This window comes from Notechis scutatus, chromosome 11 (genome assembly GCF_049901735.1).
Source record: "Notechis scutatus isolate UNSWTSFEM ecotype Mainland chromosome 11, rNotScu1.2, whole genome shotgun sequence".
Taxonomy (NCBI): Eukaryota; Metazoa; Chordata; class Lepidosauria; order Squamata; family Elapidae; genus Notechis; species Notechis scutatus.
Window position 1 is genome coordinate 15,756,329 of NC_142019.1, and position 20,046 is coordinate 15,776,374.

The 20,046-nt window shown below is 48.9% G+C and overlaps 2 protein-coding genes across 4 annotated transcripts; one reads left to right on the forward strand and one right to left on the reverse strand.

Moving 5' to 3' along the window:
- The first annotated feature begins 954 nt into the window (after positions 1-954).
- Positions 955-19,617, forward strand: NR2F2 (nuclear receptor subfamily 2 group F member 2). Of its 3 annotated transcripts, none has more exons than XM_087972853.1 (3): positions 955-2,289; positions 13,549-14,076; positions 17,700-19,617. In XM_087972853.1, exons 1-3 carry the CDS (start codon positions 2,247-2,249, stop codon positions 17,972-17,974), a joined length of 846 nt encoding a protein of 281 aa, XP_087828979.1. In that variant the 5' UTR covers positions 955-2,246; the 3' UTR covers positions 17,975-19,617. The 3 variants fall into 3 exon arrangements, with proteins under 3 accessions (XP_087828979.1, XP_026528886.1, XP_026528887.1); XM_026673101.2 differs by lacking the exon at positions 955-2,289 and adding an exon at positions 9,776-11,304 and having other exon boundaries at positions 13,528-14,076; XM_026673102.2 differs by lacking the exon at positions 955-2,289 and adding an exon at positions 9,776-11,304.
- LOC148129714 (uncharacterized) lies at positions 7,757-10,041 on the reverse strand. The gene is made up of 3 exons (XM_087972858.1): positions 9,832-10,041; positions 9,338-9,780; positions 7,757-7,793 (listed from the first exon to the last, which is right to left on the reverse strand). The coding sequence occupies exons 1-3, from the start codon at positions 10,039-10,041 to the stop codon at positions 7,757-7,759; spliced, it is 690 nt and encodes a 229-aa protein (XP_087828984.1).
- Positions 19,618-20,046: the final 429 nt, after the last annotated feature.

Below are 20,046 nucleotides of genomic sequence, written 5' to 3' on the forward strand. Positions count from 1 at the left end.
AATAACTACCTAGGACTTTTTCGCCTTAGGCTCGCTTTCTGCCAACAGAGAACAATATGCCCATGGATTCCTATTGCTACGATTTAAAAGTACGATTCTTTCAAAAAGATGCAAGCTGAATTCTGTTTTCCTTCCTGCCCCATTACTCGCAGAGACAAACACAAACAAATTCTCCCCCCCCCCAAGGAAAACTCTGGAAGGGGAGAGGAGGAAGAAAGTGGCCCAGGGGTGGGAGGGGTGTGTGGATTATTCGGTGGCTGTTGGGAGAGGGGAGAAAAAGGGGCTTCTAGATTGAAGCTGCCACCCCCACCCACCCCATTTAGGACAAATTTTATTTTGTACAGCAATTCCAAGATTGGGGATTTTTTTACAGGCCTATAACTGTCATGACCCACAAAAGAAAAACCTCAGCCCCCTTTCCCTTCCCTTCCCTTCAAATACACCCCATCTTCCAAAAGCCACCCTTTTAGATGAACTTAGTAATTTAGTAATTAAGTGTGATGTTGTGTGTGTGTGTGTGTGTGCAATGACTGGGGAAAATCCATTTGTAAATTTCATTTGCCTTGTAAAAGCTCAATTAACAGCTGGGGAAGACTGCAGGATTTTGCCGCTTTCCTTTTCAAAAATGCGGGGTGGGAATCCTGGAAAACGAATCTAACAAAATAAAGGTGGGAATCTTTTGCCCTTGGGACAATTTATTTTCACCAACTACTGTGACTGATTACCCCATTTCTCTCTCTCCCTCTCTCTCCCCTTCTCTCTCTCTTTCTCCCTCCCTTCCTCTCTCTTCTTCTCTCTCCCTCCCTTCCTCTCCCTCCCCCCCATCAATTACTGCCTTAAAATTACCTTTTCAAACCAACCCTTTTCTTCAAAAGGAGGAAACGTGGAGGGGGGGGAAGCGACCCATCTAACTTATGTGAGTCTGTCCCTTCACTTCACTTCACTTCCCACCCAACGGCCTTCCCGAAATCAGCAAGGCAACACGCGAGGTTTCCCACCCAACATTCGCCTTCTCTCCCTTCTCTGTTTTCAGGCACCAACCCTCAGCTTGCAGAGGGGAAGGAGAGCGGCTAGTCTGGCTTGCTTTCAACCCGTGGGAGGCAAATGTTGGGGGGGGGGGGTGTCACTTTGGACGACCTAGAAAGGGAGGGGGCTCCTGCAGAGGGGAGCAGAAAGGCGGAGCGGGTTCAGCCTGGTTTGACTTGCATTCTTCCTAGGACAAGTTAAGCTCGGTCGGTTCTTGCCTTCGAGGTTTTCACGACCTTAAGCCTTCGAAGCCCACCCGAAACGCGGAGAGTGGGTTACTTCAGTAACCCAGAGGGTGGGTGGGGAAGAGAGAGGGAGCATGTGTGAATGCAGCCAAAAGGGGAGAGGACTAGAGGAGGAAAGGAAGTAAAAATAGAGGGGGGGGGAGAGAATCCTAGAATTTGAAGCTTTGGAGTCCCCACTACCAGAGCAGTTGCAATTTAGGTTTTGAATGTGGTTTGTTATTCTTGGTTTGTTTGTTTTTTCCCCCTCCTAACCTACTCTCGTTTTCACCCAAAGGCAGAAACAGGTTTTTTTTTTTTAAATGAAGGTCTGTTTTCCATCTTTCCATAATACACATTTAATTTGGGACCACCTTCTCCTTCCTCTTTCTCCTTTTCCTTTGGGGGAGGGGGTGTGTGTGTGTGTGTGTGTTCTCAAAGTCTCGTCTTTCCAGCCCCAAACAAGGTGTAACCAGACGCTCTTCCTTCTAAGGAGTGAGAACAGCGACAGATCTTTTAACACTTGGGTGGGGGCTCTTTTCTCTCTCTGTCTCCCCCCCTTCCGTTTTTAAAAGGCTTACATTCCTCCACTACCGTAGAGAAGCTCACCTCCTCCCGCCCCCCTTAAACTTAGATTGTGTCTGTATATATTTATATAATTCTACCACGATTTCCCCCCTTTTTTTTTTAAAAAAATCTTAACGAGAAGAATACACAGGGGGCCAAACACGTTTCTTCTCAGGCTAGGAAACATCTCACCCTTTCCGTCTTTCTTCCCTTGTAATTTTCCCCCTTCTCTTCTTTTCTCTCTCTCTCTCTCTCTCTCTCTCTCTCCACCTCCCCTCTCTTTAATAAAAAAAAAAAACAGTTTGCACAACCGCTTAGATAAACACCAAGAAGATACGTCTTCACAGCCTCAGGGAGGGAGGGGCAAAACAATAATCATAATAATAACAATTAAAAGCGATTTTGCCAACCGCTGCCCAACTAAAGAAGAAGATGCAAGCGATTTGGGATCTTGAACAAAGCAAATATACTTTGGGTATGTTTAATTCTCGTTTTAAATCTCTCTCTCTCTCTCTCTCTCTCTCTCTCTCTCTCTCTCTCTCTCTCTCTCTCATCCTCACGACGCGTTTCTTTTGGGGGGGCGCGGAAATGCTTCTTTCTCTACCTTTTTCTATATTATTATTATTATTATGGTTTATTGTTATTATGGAGGAGGTGTGATTGTGTTGAGCTTTTTGTGTTACCCTCTGAAGCTTACTGCCTTGCTAAGGGCGTCCCTGAGTTACTATCCCCCCCCCCACCTGGGTTTTGCCTTCCTAAGTCAACCCCCCCCCGGAGCGGAGCTGGGTGACTCCCTGCCAAAGGTTACAGCGGGAATAGGGCGAGCTGGAGACGGGCTTCTGCTCCGGACGTTACCCCGAGGAAAAGAAGTCGGCGAAGGAGGCTGCTGTTCGTGGGAAGGCTGCTTCTTTACGGGCCGCGGGAGGCGGCGATGAGCCCACCCGCTTCTTAAAGACACTTTCACGGCGGCGCCCCCACTTCTCCGCTCCCTGAACCCCACCGCCAAAAGTGCGAGAGCGTTCGTGGGGGGTGCAGCTAATCCAAGGCAACAACTGGGGAGATTGACAACGTGGGGTTTGTGCCAAAGATTTGGCGAAGAGGGGAGCCTGGAGCGGGGGGGGGGATGATGGAGGGAATCCGAAGGCAAGAATTCCTTCTCCCCACGTGCAGTTTTACCTCGGCCGAGCTGGGGGTTGTTGCTGTTGCTGTTTTCCTTTCTTGCAGGAACAGCTTTGATTTTATTTATTTCTCCACCCCCCCATCAACAAGTTGCTCCCCAAACCCCAGCCGATTCTCCCTCCCTTCCTCCACGCTTACAGTGTCTGATAATATCAATAAATAGGGGTACTCACCGTCGCCAGCAGGAATCCGCGCTTGGGTCCAAGATTCGGGCGCAAAGTTTTGTTTGGCCCATTCCAACTCTCTGGGTGTGCGTGCGTGTGTGTGTGTGTGTTTATGCGCGCGCGCGCGCGCGTGTGTGTTGGGCGCGCGTATGCGTGCTGCGTGGAACTCGGGCGCGGGGGAGGTGGGGGGGGAGGAATTTAAAATATAATCACGCCGGTGTCACTTTAAAAAAATAAAAAAAAATACGGCTTCGAAAAGAGACACTCGTGCCCTGCAGCCAGAAACACACACTCATCCTCGCCTTCTGCCTGTAAAAGGAAAAGGGGGGGGATATCCCCGAACTCATCCCTTCTCGCCCCTCGCCCCTCCCTTTAAAAGAAAGGCTTTTTCCCCCCCCCCGGAAGCTGTGAAAGAAACCCCGATCGGAGTCCGGAGGTCAAAGCAACCTGTCTGGGATAAATTCAACGGCCTGGGGGGGGGGGGGCTGTGAGAGCAGAGAAACCAGGGAGATGGTTAAAAACTCTACGCGTTTGGCCGTGGCTCCTCTGCTCCCCTCACCCTGCCCCCCCGTCCGCCTAGTTAGCTCCGCGTGCAACCCCCCTTTCCCACCCCGCCCCCAACAAGTATCTTTCACTTTAAGACCCGCTCATTTCTTTTGAAAGTTGAGGGGGATTTTTATGCCAGTGATAGACTTTCGCTAGGGGGCAGGCGTATACTGTACTTCTGGTGTCTCAGCCAGCTTCTCTGCGCCCCCCCACACACACCCCGTTTCTATCCTTTCTCTTTCCCTCTTTTCTCTCCCCCCCATCCCCCATCTAACTCTCTCTCCCTCTTTCTCTTTCTCTCTCTCCCCTTCTCTGCCTCTCTCTCTCTCTCCTTCTCTCTTTCTCTTTTCTCTCTCTCTCTCTCTCCCCTTCTCTCTCTCTCTCTGTGTGTATGTGTGTCTCCCCCTTCTCTGTCTCAATCCATCTCGCTGTCTCTCCCCCATCTTTCTTTTTCTCTCCCTCCCTCTCCCCTTTCTCTCCCTTTCTCTCTCTCTCCCTCTCCCCCCACTTCTCTGGCCGGCCCTTTCTCTCTCGCAGCCCCTCTCTCGCTCTCTGCTAGCATATGTTCTAATTTCGCTCTGTAAATTTTTCCAAAGGGTCCCGGTTTGGCAGTCTCGGGGGGGTGGGGGGGGTGTTTTTCCCCGTCCCCCAAATTGCCACTAGCCCAACGGTTAAAAAAAATTACATTGGCTTGAAAGATGAGAGCCACGCAGAGTGGGCCACTTTCATCCCTTTCCGGGGTCTTTCGGGTGGAGATGGGAGGGAAAGGGAAACGTCCAGAAGGGGCAAGGAGGAAAGCAGCTCCCTCTTTCAGCCAGAGCGACCCAAAAGATCCGCCGAGAAAGAAGGGACCGCTCCGAATTGCCACCCACGTACAGGCCGGCAGGGGATGGAAAGAAGGGAGAAAAGGCCCGAAACAAAAGAGAGATTTTTCCCGTTCTCAACTTTCTTTTTCTTTTCTTTTTCTTTTTCTGAGGCCATGCTTTAGTTTGGGCCGGCTCTCCTCCTTCCTCCTGTCTCTCCCCATTTGCTCGAGTTTTGTTTCCATTTCTCCGGCCCCGAACCCCAGTTTTTCAAACGGGCAGGTGAACATACTTCTCCTTTACTCCAACTGCTGGCGTTCCCCGTCTGTCGCCACCACCCAAAGTTAGTACTGCACCGCCTTCTAGAACACATCCTCGGGGAGAAACGTAAAAGCTGAGCGGGGGGGTCCCAGACCACGAAATGTAGCCTCCTTCCTTGCAATGGACGGCCCTGGGGGATCCGCGTTCAGCCTGCCCTCGACGATCCCAGCTAGTTGAGTTATCCCTGACTTCTTCTGCGCGCTCGGACGGGTCTCCTTTCGCGCGCGACGCGGGCTACCTGCGACTAACCCTGAACACACACACACACACACACACACACGTCCCCGCCAGGTATTCCCGCCGCCGGCCAACATCCTGGCCCGCCCCGGCCGCCTGCAACACCGACAGCGCTTTGGAAGAGAAGGGAAAGCGGATCGGCGCTCCGCCACTGGATCTGCTTGGCAGCTCCCTTTTTCTCCGCGCGTCCCCTTCCCGTGGCAAATGCGTGTCTCTTTCGCGCGGGTCCAGAAAAACTCCGCGCGGGACAAAGCCGCCGTCGCCGTCTCCGCCTTTCTCCTCACAAGTCTCTCTCTCTCGGTCTCTCTCTCTCTCTCTCTCTCGGTGTGTGTGTGTCTCTCTCTCTCGGATCGCCTTTGTGCTGGGGAAAACGACCTCCGGCTCTCCGGTTTGCTGTTCATTTCCCCCCTGCTGGCTTCTTCGGGCCGACCCTGCCTGCGAGAAGTCGCGCAAGAGAAATCGAGATCCTTCCCCCCGCGGAGGTTGCGAGAGAGCCGGGACCTTCCCAGCTCGATTCCTGCGGCTTTTCTCTGGCCGAATTCAACCGGCAACAGGTTCACCTGGTGACTGAAGTTAACCCGCTGGAGGAATGGGCCCTGGGTATTCCCTAACCCAGCGGTCTGGGTTCGGCCCGGCCGTGCGCCCCCCACCCCTCAACCTCCACAAACAAGGTTAACACAAGCTAGCCTCGCTTCTGCCCCAGCCGCTAATCTCTCTGTGACCTGCTTTAAACTTGTTGTGTGAACTCAGCCTGCATACGCATGGAAGCGGGTGTGTTTCTTAGTGCTGAGTGGACGGGAAAGAGGGCCAAGGAGTTAGGTCGTGGCCACCCGACGGCTCGACGATTTTGCACTGAGGAGAAAGAGAGAGGTGTGTGTGTGAGGGATATATATATTCTCGTGTTATTCTAGCAAAGAAGAGAGAGAGAGAGATAGGAATAGAAAGAAAGAGAAAACAGAGAAAGAGAGGGGGGAGGGAGAGAGAGAGAGAGAGAGATCTTCGAACGGGCCCCATCCTGAGGACAGAGGGGGCTTTTCACCTTCACCTCGAAATTGACCAGAGGAAGGGGCAGGAATGGAGGAATTTCCAACTGGGCCAGAAGCGAGCACGGGCTCATATTTCCATTTTTCCTGACTTTTCTCCACACACCTGCGAGCTTTTAATAGCAGCCTTCCTTCCTGCTGTCCTCTCCCCCCAACCCCTTCAAAAAAAATAAGTGTATTATGAAGAGCGGAAATGAAGGTCTTAAGATTGCAGCGGGGCAAATGAGGAATGTCGTTGCGGGACCCGAACTCTTGAGATGTTGTTTCTGCCTTCGCATGTGTCTAACTTAACCCCGTTTCTCTAAATACACCTACATATACGGTATATTCAGCACACACGCACATACACATAGGAATAGGTTCGTACAGATTGCTCTACGCGTGTGTGTTTGTACATATCCACCACATCCACCCGCATCCATATATGCCGCATTGCATAATTTGTGCGGGTGTCTATCCTCTTTTTCCCCGTCCAATTTTGAGACTTTTTATTTAGTTATTGGTTTGTTTGCCTTCTCGGGGAAAATGGATTTCTTTGCCGAGATTGGCAACCTCTACCCATCCCTTCTTAGGTCTGGATTTCCATCGCTTGCCTTCAGCTCAGACTATAATGTTTGTTTGTTTTTAAATCTAATTGGGTTGTTCTGGAGATCCCTCGTAACGTTGGGACGTTTCCTTTTGGTGTGGTTTTTTTTTTAGATTTTGTGGTGAACTAAATAAAGGCGACTTGGTTGAGAGGAAGAACTGGAATCGTGTGAACAGGAGGCAGGGACGGACCTCTGAAATTTCCCCCTTCCGTGGTTTTTAGTGTGTTTTCTTGGGAATAAAATCCTGCTTGGTCTTATTTTTTTTTTCCCCTTCTGTTCTCCTTGCCTTGTCCCAAGACAAGCATCTGGGTATGAATCTTTTGGGTGACATAGCAGCAGCCTGAAGTGGTGCACGCATCTTGTTACTAAGGCGTTCTCGTGTATGTGTGAAACGTGGAGCAAAAGTCATCAAAATGGGAGACAATTATCATCATCATCATCATCACCGGTGGGGCAGAGAAGAATGTCAGGGATCTCAAGGGAACAATGAAGTTTAAGGTCACTGTTCTAAAGTTGGTCACCATCTCCTCTCTCCGATTCTCTCTGCCTTGAGCTCCAGCCAGGTTGCAAGAGTTTTTCTGCAGAAGAAAACTAGACTAGGTCTCTACCTTTTAGGCAAGACCCTTTCTGCCCCAGAGTTAAAGAAAGCAGAGGTTTAACCTTAGAGATGTAAGGTTTTGTAAATATTCAGCTAGGAAATCCAGCTTTAACTGCTGGGCTCAGACGGTGAGATCAAGTTAGACTTTTTAAGTCTGGGCAAACCGCAAGATCAGCGTGAGAAATATTAAAGAGACTATAAGCCTTTCGACTTCTAAAGAGGTCGGGCCCGTGTTATTATCACGATGGTTGGTTGCATTATTATTATCATTACCCTGTTGAGGTGTTAGGTGGCTACAAGTTCACTCTCTGTACCTGTAGAACTTGAATCCGCAATGGATCCTAATTTCAACACTGAAGCGATCTTAGTTGCGCAAAATGTGGATTCAAATCTTTTGCCCAGATATCTTGAATTCCCCACTGTAGCCCAAATGGGATTTTTTTTCCCCCCCAACCGGTTCAGCCTCAAGAACAGTGCTCCATAAAGCCCAGGGTAACTCTCCTGCAAACAGGTCACGCCTTTCAGAGGTAAGGAAACGCAACCCCTGATCGAATAACTTCTCTTCCAAAGAGGGTTGCAAATTTGCCTAACGCCCCTTGTGTACAATCCCAGCTTCAAAACCAAGTTCATTTCTACCCAAAGAGAATCCGCGGCCATACAAGAGGGATCACTGAGTACACTGTACTGTACTGTGATACTACCGCTATTCATACTACTTATGATGATGATGATGATGATGTATTCTCATCATCCTACTGTTGTTTCTGAGTCCCCCACCCCCACAAAAAAAATCCCCTCTTAAAAGAATTGGGAAGAAGGAATGGAAGGGATGCAGAAAAAAAAAATTAAAATAAAATAAAACTTTAAAAGTCAGACAGACGGAGACGGTTCAGAGCGATGGATGGAAAAGCGGCGGGGGAGGGCGGGGGGAGAGGAGAGAGAGTGTGTGTGTGTGCGTGCGCGCGTCAAGGGATGGAGTCGAACGGGACTCGCCTTAGGACCGGCGCGGACTTTGCCGAGCTTCCAAGCCATTCCCCAGCCCCGCACAAGGCTGCACTGACCAATGAGGGCCGAGGGGAGGTCCGCGAGCTTTTGACCAGTCAAAGGCAGCCTCTTGCCTTATAAGGCGAGCGGTCGCCATGGCAACGTGTGCTAAGTTGCAGCCGCGGTGTCAAAGTTCACTATATAGAGAGCTGGGTGAGCTGAGCGCGGAGAAAGGCTCCGCCGCTCGCCCCAGCCGGTCTCCTATAAATCGCATTCACTCCTTTAATTCTCCCCCCCGCCTCTCCTCCTCCTCCTCCTCCCTTCTTCCTCCTCTCCCGCATATTGCATCCCTGGGATTCTCGCCTCCCCCCTCCTCTTTTTCCCCTCTTTCTTTCTTTCTTTTTGTTCTTTTCTCCCTCCCCCCCTCTATCTTTTATTAGTATTAGTATTATTATTTTTAATCGTCCCCATCGCTAGTATTGCTCAGGGTGTCTGTGCATCGCCCCCTCCTCTCTCTTTCTCCCCTCCCTGTTTTTGCAATCGCCGCTCCTGAAATCTCTTGTCTTCCTGTTCTTTCTCTCCGCCCCCAACGCCACTTCCCCCCCCCGCCACCTTCCCCACCCCGCCAGAGATCCCTACTTTCACATGCATGCCAAGCCCCGGTGCATAGAGAGATAGAGATATACATATTGCCCTTGCTATTTATTATTTAAAAACCCCCTGCCTCTTTTCTTTCTCTCCCCCCCCACGCTCCTCCTCTCTGGGGCGCCTCCCCCCCCCGGCCTCAGCACCCGCGTCCAGCCTCCTCGCCTCTTCCTCCAGCCGCCCTTTTATCGCTCTCTCCGGCTGGGGGGTTTCTTAAGCCTGGAGAGAGTTCACGCCGGTTGCCCCCCTCGCCGGCTGGCTCGCTCGCTCGCTCGATCTCCCTCCCTCCCCCGATCCTCTCTCCTCCTCCAGTCCCGCCGCCTCCCTCCCTCCCGCCCTCCCCCCTTCCCTCTCCTCCTCCTCCCCTTATCGCCCCATGTGTTGTGCGAGGAAGCAGATTTGCTAAAGAGACCCACTTGCGAAAGAAACGGGAGTAGCATAAGGCGCGGGCAAGCGGCGGCGGCGGCGACGACAGCAGCGGCGGCCGCGGCAGCAGCAGCAGCAGCAGGGAAAAGAGGAGGAGGAGGAGAAAGAGAAGGAGGAGGAGGAAGAGAAGGAGGAGGAGGAAAAGGGAACGAGAGCCGGAGTAGCCGCAGCCGAGGAGGAAAAAGGAGGAGGAGAAAGAAAAGAAGAGAAGAAGAAGGGAAGCAGCCGACGGCAAAAGAGGAGCCAAGCCGAGCGCAGGAGAAGCCGGGAGAGACTTCCGATTTTGGGGAAGGGAGGGAGGAAGAAGGGGAGTGCGCGTGTGTCCGTGTGTGTGTGTGAGGGAGAGAGAGCGCGCGCGGGTGCGTGAGCGCGTGGAGAGTGCGTGTGTGAGTGGGAGCGCGCGCGCGTGTGGTTTTTGTTTGGTTCCTTTCAACCCCCCGCCCGCCCGCCCCGTCTCCCTCCCCTCCTCCTCCTCCTCCTCCTCCTCCTCCTCTTCTCCTCCTCCTCCTCTTCCCCGGTTGATGTTTCTACAGCTTCGCCAAACTCCGAGCGGGGCATCTGATCGAAACCCCGCCAGGAGCAGGAGCCAGGCCGGGTCCGCGGGCCGGCGTGCCGAGCGTGGGATTTCTCTCTGGGCTCGCCTGCGCCCCCTGCGAGCTGCTGCGGGCTTCCGCCTGGCTTGCTTGCTTTCCATGGCTTTTCTGAATGGCTGACTGCGGGCTTCGCTGGATCTGGCCCCCAGACCCCCGCCTCTGTTCTTGCAACTCGGGTCGGCTTCAAGAGAGAGAGGGAGGGAGAGACCTTTGAAGGGAGCCGCTCTCTCTCTCTCTCTCTCCCCCAGCCGTCCTCTTTTGTATTTTTTTTTAAACTTTTTCTTCCTCTTTTGCTAAGACAATCGCCTCGCGCCTTCCTCCTCCTCCTCGCCTAATTTTTTTTTCTTTTTTCTTTTTCCTCCCGTCCGTTCGTCCGCGTTCCCCCTTTCCTTTTCTCAACCCCACTTTCGGCTGCCTGCCTGCTGCGTGCGTGCGTGCGTGTCTGCTTCCCGCATTTATTTACTATTTTGCCATTGTAACTGGGGGGAGAAGAGCCGTGCGATCTTTTCTACCGTCTCTCTCCCCCCCCCACCACCACCCTTTCCACCCAAAGCGTTAAATTAAACTGAACGAAAGGACCGGCAAAAGGAGAGCGGGGGAGAACCCAACAAGAGAGCGAGAGAGAGAGAGAGAGAGAGACGGGAAAAATTAAAAGAAAACCACCACCGTCGCCGATTACAACGCGCTCCCTTCTCCTCCGGAGCAACTTCCAAACCAAGAAAACCAGAATTAACTTTGAACTGCGAGAGAAAAAGGCTGGAGGGGGGAGAGCAAATAGACTACAAATAAAAGTGGAAGCCCCCCTCCCTTTCTCTTTAGACCGCCACAGCTCGCTTCGGCTCCCAACGACAGGCGCAACCGGCCGGAAAAGCGGATCCGGCGGCCACAGCAAGCGACGGGGGGCCGCGCGATTTGGCCACGGTGTCCCTTAGATATGGCAATGGTAGTGGGCGCCTGGCGAGACCCGCAGGACGATGTGACCGGCCCGCAAGGAACGCAGCCTTCGCAAGCTCCCCCGGTGCCGGGAGCTCCTACCGGCGCCCCCCATACCCCACAGACGCCCGGCCAAGGAGGGCCCCCGAGCACACCGGCTCAAACCAACCCGGGCAGCCAGCAAAACCAAGGGGAGAAACAACAGCAGCAGCAGCACATCGAATGCGTGGTGTGCGGGGACAAATCCAGCGGCAAACACTACGGGCAATTTACGTGCGAAGGCTGCAAGAGTTTCTTCAAGCGGAGCGTCCGGAGGAACCTTAGCTACACGTGCCGCGCCAACCGGAACTGCCCCATTGACCAACATCACCGCAACCAATGCCAATATTGTCGCCTCAAGAAATGCCTGAAGGTTGGCATGAGACGGGAAGGTATTGGAATTTCATTTGTTTTCCATTTCTCATCCGTCGGCGGGGGGGGGCAGTCGAGGCGGGGATAATAATAGCCCCTCCGGGGATGCCAGGGTCCCCTCTAAAAACTGAAATCCAGCCTGCGGAGGGAGGTCTGGAGACTTGGTGGTTGTTGTTATTGTTCTTGTTCTTATTAATATTATTATTATTTTAAAGTCTGTTTTGTTTTGGCGCACAAAGTCGAGGGGCTTTTAGCACTTTCCTTTCTTTTTTCTTTTTTTTAAATATAAGCCCCTGGTCTGGGTTTGTTCTCCTGAAATGGGAGGAAATGAGGCGAGGGGAGAGAAACCCGCTTTGAGTTTCTGGGCTCCGGGTGGGAGGTTGGAAGGACTAAAATGGCTTTCCTGAAGACTCCCGACCCCAAAAGCCAAACAACTTTTCTCTCTTCGCGCTCTCTTCCCGCTTTCCATCCTCCTCGAAATGGCTCGCGGGGGGGGGGGAGGTTGGGGTGTCTCCGGTAGCTGGGATAGATCCCGGGAATGAAAGCAATCAGAAAGAAAGGAGAGCTCCGGGGCAATCTTAGCTACGTAAACTTCTTCCCCTTGTTCTCTCTCGCCTCCCCTTCCTCCCTCCCTCCCCCGCATCAGCCTTCTTCCTTTCGGTTCCTGCTCTGTAAATAACCAGAACCCATAAATAAATCCCGGGTCGATCGATCGATCGGGGCTTCCGTTCGGGAATTCCGGCAGGTTCTAACTGGGTTTTGCTCGGTTCCGGAGAAGGCTGGTTCTTTTTCTTCCACGAGGTCCTTTCGGCCTTGGGAAAATGGCAATAAAAAAACCTTCCTCGTTTCCCTGCCTTTTAGAGGTAGCTCGTTTTGTGTAGTGTGTGATTGGGAAGCGGCGGAGGGGAGGCGTTGGGAAGCTCAGGCGGCGAGGATCCGGGGTTTGAGGGGGTGGTGAGGACGACGCGAAGCCGATCTCGGAAGCGTTGAAAAGCCTTTAAAGGGAGTCGAAGCAGCGAGCGGGGATTTTTTTTAAAAAAAAATTATTTTTATTTTGCATTTTTGCTCTCCTTTTTTCTCTTTCTCTCTCTCCGCAAGATGGAGCGCCGCGGCGGAAAAGCTCGGCGAGCGAAAGGCGAGGCACGGCTTCTTGTTAATGGCGTAGCGCGCCTCTTCCACTCTTTCAGCCGCCCCGGGTTGGATGGTTTTTTTTGGGGGGGGGGCGGGGGTGTTGAAAGCAGCTTTCCCGCTTCGAGGGGGTCTTGCCGGCTTTGGGAAACGTTAGGGGTCAGGCTGCAGGCAAACGCGCACACACACACCCCGCTTAGCCCTGCCTTAATTCGGCTTTCTTTGCCGCGAATCTCGGCTTCTTTCATTTTCTCTCTTTCTCTCTCTCTCTCTCTCCTCTGTCACCACCATGTAAATTTATGAACAAAACCAAAGGCCCACTTTCTGCAGAAGAGTTTTCCAGCAGCCCCTCCGCTTCCTCTCGCCCCCCGGCTGGGAGCAGCGGAGAAAATATAACAATAGGGTCCGGAGGACCTACATTTCCCCCTTAGCCCGCCGGCATTGTGTATTTATTTTGCTTGCCTGCTTGCTATTTATTCTCCCCCTCCGGCCTGTTTCGAGCAAGTGGGAAGCCACGCTGGAGAAGGTTTTCTTTTTTTTCCCCTTCCCTTCTCTCTTTCTTTCTTTCTGCCTTGGCCTGGCGGATATTTTTCCCCTTTGCTTTTTGTTTTTATTATTATTTTAATATATATATATGTGTGTGTGTGTGTGTGTGTGCAAGGAAAGGGCTTCTAGGAAGGACAAGGCCGAGAAGGTTTCAGAAGGCAGGCTGGTTGAAAACGTGGGACAATTTCACGCCAGGCGTTTCCAAATAGCTTCTGCTTGGATGGGGGGGGGGTGGGGGTCGCCCTCTTAGCATTGCACACACACACACACCCGGGCTGAAACCCTAAACATTCTTAGTCTCCCTTCCCCGTCCTGATCTGTGTCGCCCTCCCAACCCAGCTACCACACAAATAAACATGTATTTCCAGCCGGTGCAGAAGGGGGTTTTGTGCCTTGACCTTCCTTCCCGGGTCCCTCGGATTTCCTTCTCCCTTCCATCTCCCTCCTGCTGCCCCCCCATCTCCCCAGAAAGCCAGCCAAGCTGTAGTTCGGATAGCACCATCACCATCCTCCTCCTCCTCCTCTTCCCCTTCAGCCTTCCTTAGCAATGCAGGTATTAATTGCTGTAGTTTCTTTTTTATTCACGGCAGCCGTCCAGAGGGGCAGAATGCCACCTACACAGCCGACCCACGGCCAGTTCGCCTTAACCAACGGGGACCCCCTGAACTGTCATTCGTACCTCTCCGGATATATTTCCCTCTTGCTGCGCGCAGAGCCTTACCCGACCTCTCGCTTCGGCAGCCAGTGCATGCAGCCGAACAACATTATGGGCATCGAGAACATTTGTGAGTTGGCCGCCCGGATGCTTTTTAGCGCGGTGGAATGGGCTCGGAACATTCCTTTCTTCCCCGACCTCCAGATCACCGACCAGGTGGCTCTACTGAGGCTCACCTGGAGCGAGTTGTTCGTCCTCAACGCTGCCCAGTGCTCCATGCCTCTCCACGTCGCCCCGCTCTTAGCCGCCGCCGGCCTCCACGCGTCGCCCATGTCCGCCGACCGCGTGGTCGCCTTTATGGACCACATACGCATTTTCCAGGAGCAGGTGGAGAAGCTGAAAGCCCTACACGTGGACTCGGCGGAATACAGCTGCTTGAAGGCGATTGTCCTCTTCACCTCAGGTAGGGGGCGGCCTCTGCTGGGGGCTGGGGGGTTGGTTGCCTCTGCCTTCCGAGTGTTGGTGGGCAGTGGGATTCGGGCCTCAGAACCGCAGCCTCCCTCTCTCTCCCTTCCCCTCTTTCCTTTCTTCTCAATTTTCCTAGAAGAAATGGAAAGGGCGAGGTGGGGGGAGGACAGAGCTTCGCTGGGGCGTTTTGTTGTGGGTTGGTTGGCTTTTGGGGTTGGGGGGACAGAGACAGGGGATTAGAGCTGTGGTTTGACCGGGAGGCTGTCTCCTTCTTGTATCTGTGTCAGCTGTGCAGGCCTAAGGTTGAAGTTTGGAAAGTTCTCTTCTACATTAGAAAATACTTTTCTTTTAAAAAAGAAAAAGGAAAAGAAATCAAGAAACTATGTAGTAGGAGAGTGGATAAAAATTGTAGGGACCTGGGGTCTAGATAAAAAGGGCCCTGTTTTATTTTAATGGAGCCCTTCTGAATCGCTGTGAACGGAAAGTGTGTGTGTGTGTGTGTTGGAGTTATCTCTAGAGTTGTCCCACTAAGCTCAGAGAGATGGGCTTTTGTGTCAAGAGAACAAGAACAGCTCAGCTTCGTATTTTGAGACCACTGAAAGACGGGCAAGGTGCTAAAAATGACAATGGTCAGCCAAATGAAGAAAAAAAAAGGGACAATGAACCAACTTTGCTTCAATAAAAAGAAAAATTAAGTTCGCCAAGCCAGGAGATAGACAGCCCAGCTTGATAATAATAATAACCACCTCCACCACCATCAATAAACAAACCTGATTGGAACCTAGACGTGGTTAGAGCAGATAATCTTACACTATATAACTATTGGCCTACTAACAAACCGTGTCTAAACAATGAGACAGGTTTTGTCCTTAATTTAGAAAATACGATAAGTTAAAATGTAATGTATGCGCCACACATTTAAATTGTTGCCCCCCCCCCAAACCAGAGCTCGGAATCAAACCTTCCTAAACATATTTTTTTCCCATCAGTAACTGCAGTATATAAGGCCACTGTAATTCAGAAATGGCAGCATTCAAGGATCTTCCCTCTTCTCTCCATTTTAGCAAGTCATAAAAGCAGAAAATAGGCCATTTGAACCATCAGGCATGGGGGGGGGGGGGAATTCTAACTAGGGAGAGAATATATTTCTGTGTCAACTTTCTCCTGTATAAAAATAGTGCTACAGTTATAAAACAACAATGGAAGGTATGATGAAATCTAATAAGCCTCGGTTCAATCTGGTTGAGTAAGACATCTGGGGCTAACTCTGGAGGTGAAATATTTCAAATCATGTCTGTCTTTTATACTACACGGAGTAATATAATAATAATAATAATAATAATAATTCATGAGATCAAGTCTCTAACGTTTGCCTGATAGTCCAGAGAAAGCAGTTGAAGTCATATCTTAAAATGTCTTATTTCCTAAATAGTAAAGAACCCTGGAAAAATGTTCACTCCGTATACATGCAGGCAAGGCTTGTGGAAATGCACACACATATATATATAGAAATATCAGGAAACTGGCCTAGCTAAGTGCAGTTTATATGAGAAAATAAAGTCTCACAATTCAGGTTTTTTTGTTGTGTTAAGGGAGACCTGGGGGAAACCAAGTGCCTTCCTGGACTTTGTCCAAAATTTAGGTCATGACCTGAACTTCCTTTTATATATTATTGCTTTCCATAATTGCATTTTCCCCCCTGTTCAAATCTTTGTTCCCCACCCAAATCACTTGAGCTCCAAACGTGGCTGGTTGTCAGAAACAATTCTAGAAAGAAGTGTGAGTGTTGTGTGAGACGATATGTTTGTAGAGTTTCTCTCTCTCTCTGTACCTCAGTGTCTTTTAAAAGAGGAAGGATTCTTAGGGCCTTCCCTTTAAACTCTTCCTTTCTCCTTCTCCTTATCTTCCGCATTTATGATTATGATTGCAATTAGTGCTATTAATATTGTTCCCCTTTCCGGGAAACACTTCAAGGCACTGTTTGCCCTTAAAGCACAAGATTTATGACTGTTTGCAAAATACGGATTTGTATGTAAATTGCCTTTGCAAGGTAGATAAAACTTCTGTTATCTGATTTTGTGGAGTTATAAAATGAGGAGGGGGCGGAAAGGATGCGGGACTGACCAATTCAACTGCCCTAATATACCGCAGGGCCTGGCATGTATTGGAAAGCCAGCAAAGAGTCATCTGATTTTCTTTTTCTGTCTGTCTGTCTGTCTGTCTGTCCTTTCTTCTTCCTGGGCCTTTTCTATAGATCCTGGACAGGGTTTCTAATGTTTTTCAAAATATGCATGTGTTGGTACTTTACCCAGCCAGCTAAGGTCACAACCAGAGTCAAGGCAGCTTTTGATTAAAAGGGGGCTCTCATTGTATTTTAGCTTGTCAAATGTGGAGCCGTATTTATTTTATTTTTATATATTATATGTGGTGAGTGTGTTTGTGTATGTGAGTGTTAAACCCAGCAGAGGGGAAGAGGGAGAAAAGAGCTCTAATGAAGAGAGAGATCAGATTCTGCTTGGCTGCCCTTGAATAAGCTAAACTGACAAGATCAGTTTTAAAGGACCACTTAAATCACTTTCAAAGACTGGAGGAGAAACTGCGGTATCTCTTTTAGGGGAAATCGCTTCTTTCTTTCTTTCTTTCTTTCTTTCTTTCTTTCTTTCTTTCTTTCTTTCTTTCTTTCTTTCTTTCTTTCTTTCTTTCCACTCAATTCTCTGGAGCTGAGCAGAGCTAATTTCTGAACCTACCTTCTTTAAAACGCTCTCATGTTCTGTCGGTTAGGTTCTGCATCATTTATTTTTCCCAATATGTTTTTTTTTTTTTGGTGGGGCACACACGATCTTCCCTTTTCCCAACACCATGCCAAAAATAAATAAATTAATTAAAAATCCGTGCAGGTTGGGTGGGGGGGGGAGAGGGAGACTCCCGCCCTTCTTCAAGAATTTAAGGAAGGGAGGGGGCAATTAAGATTTAGAAACCTCGGCGCCCTTGCAGGAGGGGGCTTCAGCACGTGCTTAGCGTGCTGACTTCCTCAATCAAGCACACACACACACACACACACACAGACAGAGAGAGAGAGAGAGAGAGAGACTTTAAACACCAAAGAAAGCGCCTTGGTAGCTTCAAAAACAGGTTTCCTGGGGGAAAGTCCCGCGATGTTTCGATGTTTCGATGTTTCGTTGACCCTTAAGAGTCGCTTCACCGCAGGTGCAGGAGGGAAATTGTGCAAAAGGCTGGATTTGGGGCGCTGGATTGTGCGTGGAAGGGAGGGTTTGCGAGGGTCGAGAAAGGAAAGCCCACCGGAGCGGGCGTGCAAGAGACCCTGGTGGGGCTGAGCTGAGCCGGAACCCAAATCCAGAGGGGGGGAAAAAAATCTTAAGGCCTTTTTTTTTGTGAGGGGGGCTAAACCTCTTTCTAATCGGGGTGCAAGGCCTACCCATTTTGCACAGGGGCTTTGGGTTAGGATAGCTAGTCGTCGCAGTGAATTCAACCACGCTTGCAATTGGTGGCAAGGATGGGTCTGTGTGTCCATTTGCACAAGCAAACCGTGTCTTATTTAACACTGATGATGGTTCCTCCCCCTTTTTTTTCCTTTGAAACCCCCCCTCTTTCTTCTAGATGCGTGTGGTCTATCCGACGTAGCGCACGTTGAAAGTTTACAGGAGAAGTCTCAGTGCGCCTTGGAAGAATACGTCAGGAGCCAGTATCCAAACCAGCCCACCCGTTTTGGGAAACTGTTGTTACGCCTCCCCTCTCTTCGCACCGTCTCTTCCTCGGTCATAGAGCAATTGTTTTTCGTCCGTTTGGTAGGTAAAACCCCCATAGAAACCCTTATCAGAGATATGCTACTGTCTGGAAGCAGTTTTAACTGGCCGTATATGGCCATCCAATAAGAGAAAAAGGGGAGAGAAAAAAAATATGTTGGAGAGAGGAGGAGGAGGAGGAAAAAAATAATAATAATTCCACAAATCAGAGAATTGGACAAAAGCAAAACAAAACACACACACACACACACACACACACACACAATGGAAAAAAAATTGGAACAGAGGAATCGCGAGTGACATTTGGGTCTGGCGGTTGTGTAAACGTCCTTTCCTTTCCGTTAAGCAAGGATGTCACATCTAAAAGAAGAGAGGAGAATAATTTGAATGGACTATGGATTTTTTTTTTTTAACAAAAGAGAGACTTGTTCAATGGACTTTTTACACAATGCATTAAAATTCCCTTGTCTTTCACGAGTTACTATTTCTCTCTTTTTCTCTCTTTCGCTTGAAAAAAAACTTTCTTTCTTTCTTTCTTTTTTGAGGGGGTGTTAAAACTTTGAAATGCAACCTCTCACTAAAAGTGCATTTTTTAAAAAACAAGCAAACCTGTAGAAAATTAACATATTGGGGAAAGTTCCTCTTTCTTCCTGTCTATTTCTCTCTCTGTTTCTGTCTCTCCTCTATTGCCCCCCTCTCATCCTCTCTCTCTCTCTCTCTCTCTCTCTCTCTCCAAATTATTGATTTGTCCAACATTGTCTGTGTACCTATAGGATTTTGTTTTGGGTTGTTGTTTTTTTAAAGAAATCCTGGTTCCAAACCAGTTTATTCTGTGGTTCTATAATAATTTTGATATAATCTTGGTTTCATTTTTCTTTTCTTTTTTTTTTTAAAGAACTGTGTATCCTTTAAAAAGTATATGTTCTGAAAGAATTAAAACTGTCTTGGAAAGGTTTCTGAGAAGAACATAAAATTGGGAATAAAGACACCCCCCACCCCAAAATAATTCTAGAAAGATGGAAGCGCACTTAAATCCGGTCAGCCAAAAATTTAGCTTCAAGCTACAACTACTATAATTATAGCTTTTTTTATTATTATAAAAGTGAACCACGATCAACCTGCCTGTACCCCGTCTGAGGGGAGATGTATGTGTATATGTATATGTGTGTGTGTGTGTGTGTGTTATGTAAATACAATGCACACACATATATACACACAAAAACACATAAATGCATATATGGCAAAATATGGATTTTGGAAGGGAATTGGGTATTTTTTTGAAGGCAGATTGTGTCCAAGACACAAGATGGTTTTGGTAAAAAAAAAAACATGCATACATATATGTACACAGAAAATCACAGAGAGACTCATCACAAAGTTAACTTTTTTGTAATTTGAATGAAATTGGGTTCCGCCTAGTTGTCCGAGTTCCTCTATCTGTTTGTATATTTGCAAGCTCTTTGTATTATAATACTTGTTGATATTTTCCCTTTTTTTAAAGAAAAAGAAAAAAAACCCATTGAATTCAGCATGACAAAAAAAATAACACTACTGTTGGCACTTATAGATAATGTGGTTGATTCAGTACCTTAGAGTTTACAGTTTTTTGTGTTTTAAAGAAAAAAAAACTGAAGGTTTTTTTTAAGTGCAACATTTCTGTATACTGTAAAAGTTATAATAACTGAAAACTGTTTGGTCCAGTCTTTGTGTGTTATATTCCAAGGAAAAAAAATTGAAAGTATTCAGAAATTAAAATATTATTTGATATCTGACCATTTGTACGACTCTCCTAACTGTCTTGGTGGGGAAATAAGCCTGAAGGGGTGATTTGTGCGTGCCACTGTTTTTCTTCTCTTTATATAGGTTGGATTACTTAGATATGGTCAAAAATGGTGTTAAAAGGGAGCTTGGATATTGCAGTTCTGTTTTAATTTGCAGAATGGAAGGAAATATTGCTGATGGCAGGGAAGGCAGGGAGGTTCAGCTCTGCCAGTCAGATATTTTTTCTTCAAAACAAAACTAAACAAAACAAAAACATTAAATTTCCAAAATGTTACCTGGAGCAGGTTTAGCCTCTCTTCCCCCCCTTCTGTAATCACAAATAGTTTAATTTCACAGAATGAGTAGGGAGAAGAAGAAGAAGAAAAGTTACTTCTCCCCCTTCAGTGTAAAAGTAGGAAATGTCACTCTAGATTACGATT

Coding starts and splice junctions, on each gene's coding strand:
- NR2F2 (XM_026673101.2), top strand. CDS start 10,875: ATGGCAATGGTAGTGGGCGCCTGGCGAGACCCGCAGGACGATGTGACC. Junction 11,305..13,527: donor GGTTGGCATGAGACGGGAAG/GTATTGGAATTT, acceptor TAATTGCTGTAG/TTTCTTTTTTATTCACGGCA. Junction 14,077..17,699: donor GATTGTCCTCTTCACCTCAG/GTAGGGGGCGGC, acceptor TCTTTCTTCTAG/ATGCGTGTGGTCTATCCGAC.
- LOC148129714 (XM_087972858.1), bottom strand. CDS start 10,041: ATGGAAAGCAAGCAAGCCAGGCGGAAGCCCGCAGCAGCTCGCAGGGGG. Junction 9,781..9,831: donor GAGGAGGAGAAGAGGAGGAG/GAGGAGGAGGAG, acceptor GCGGGCGGGGGG/TTGAAAGGAACCAAACAAAA. Junction 7,794..9,337: donor TACTCCCGTTTCTTTCGCAA/GTGGGTCTCTTT, acceptor ACCTGTTTGCAG/GAGAGTTACCCTGGGCTTTA.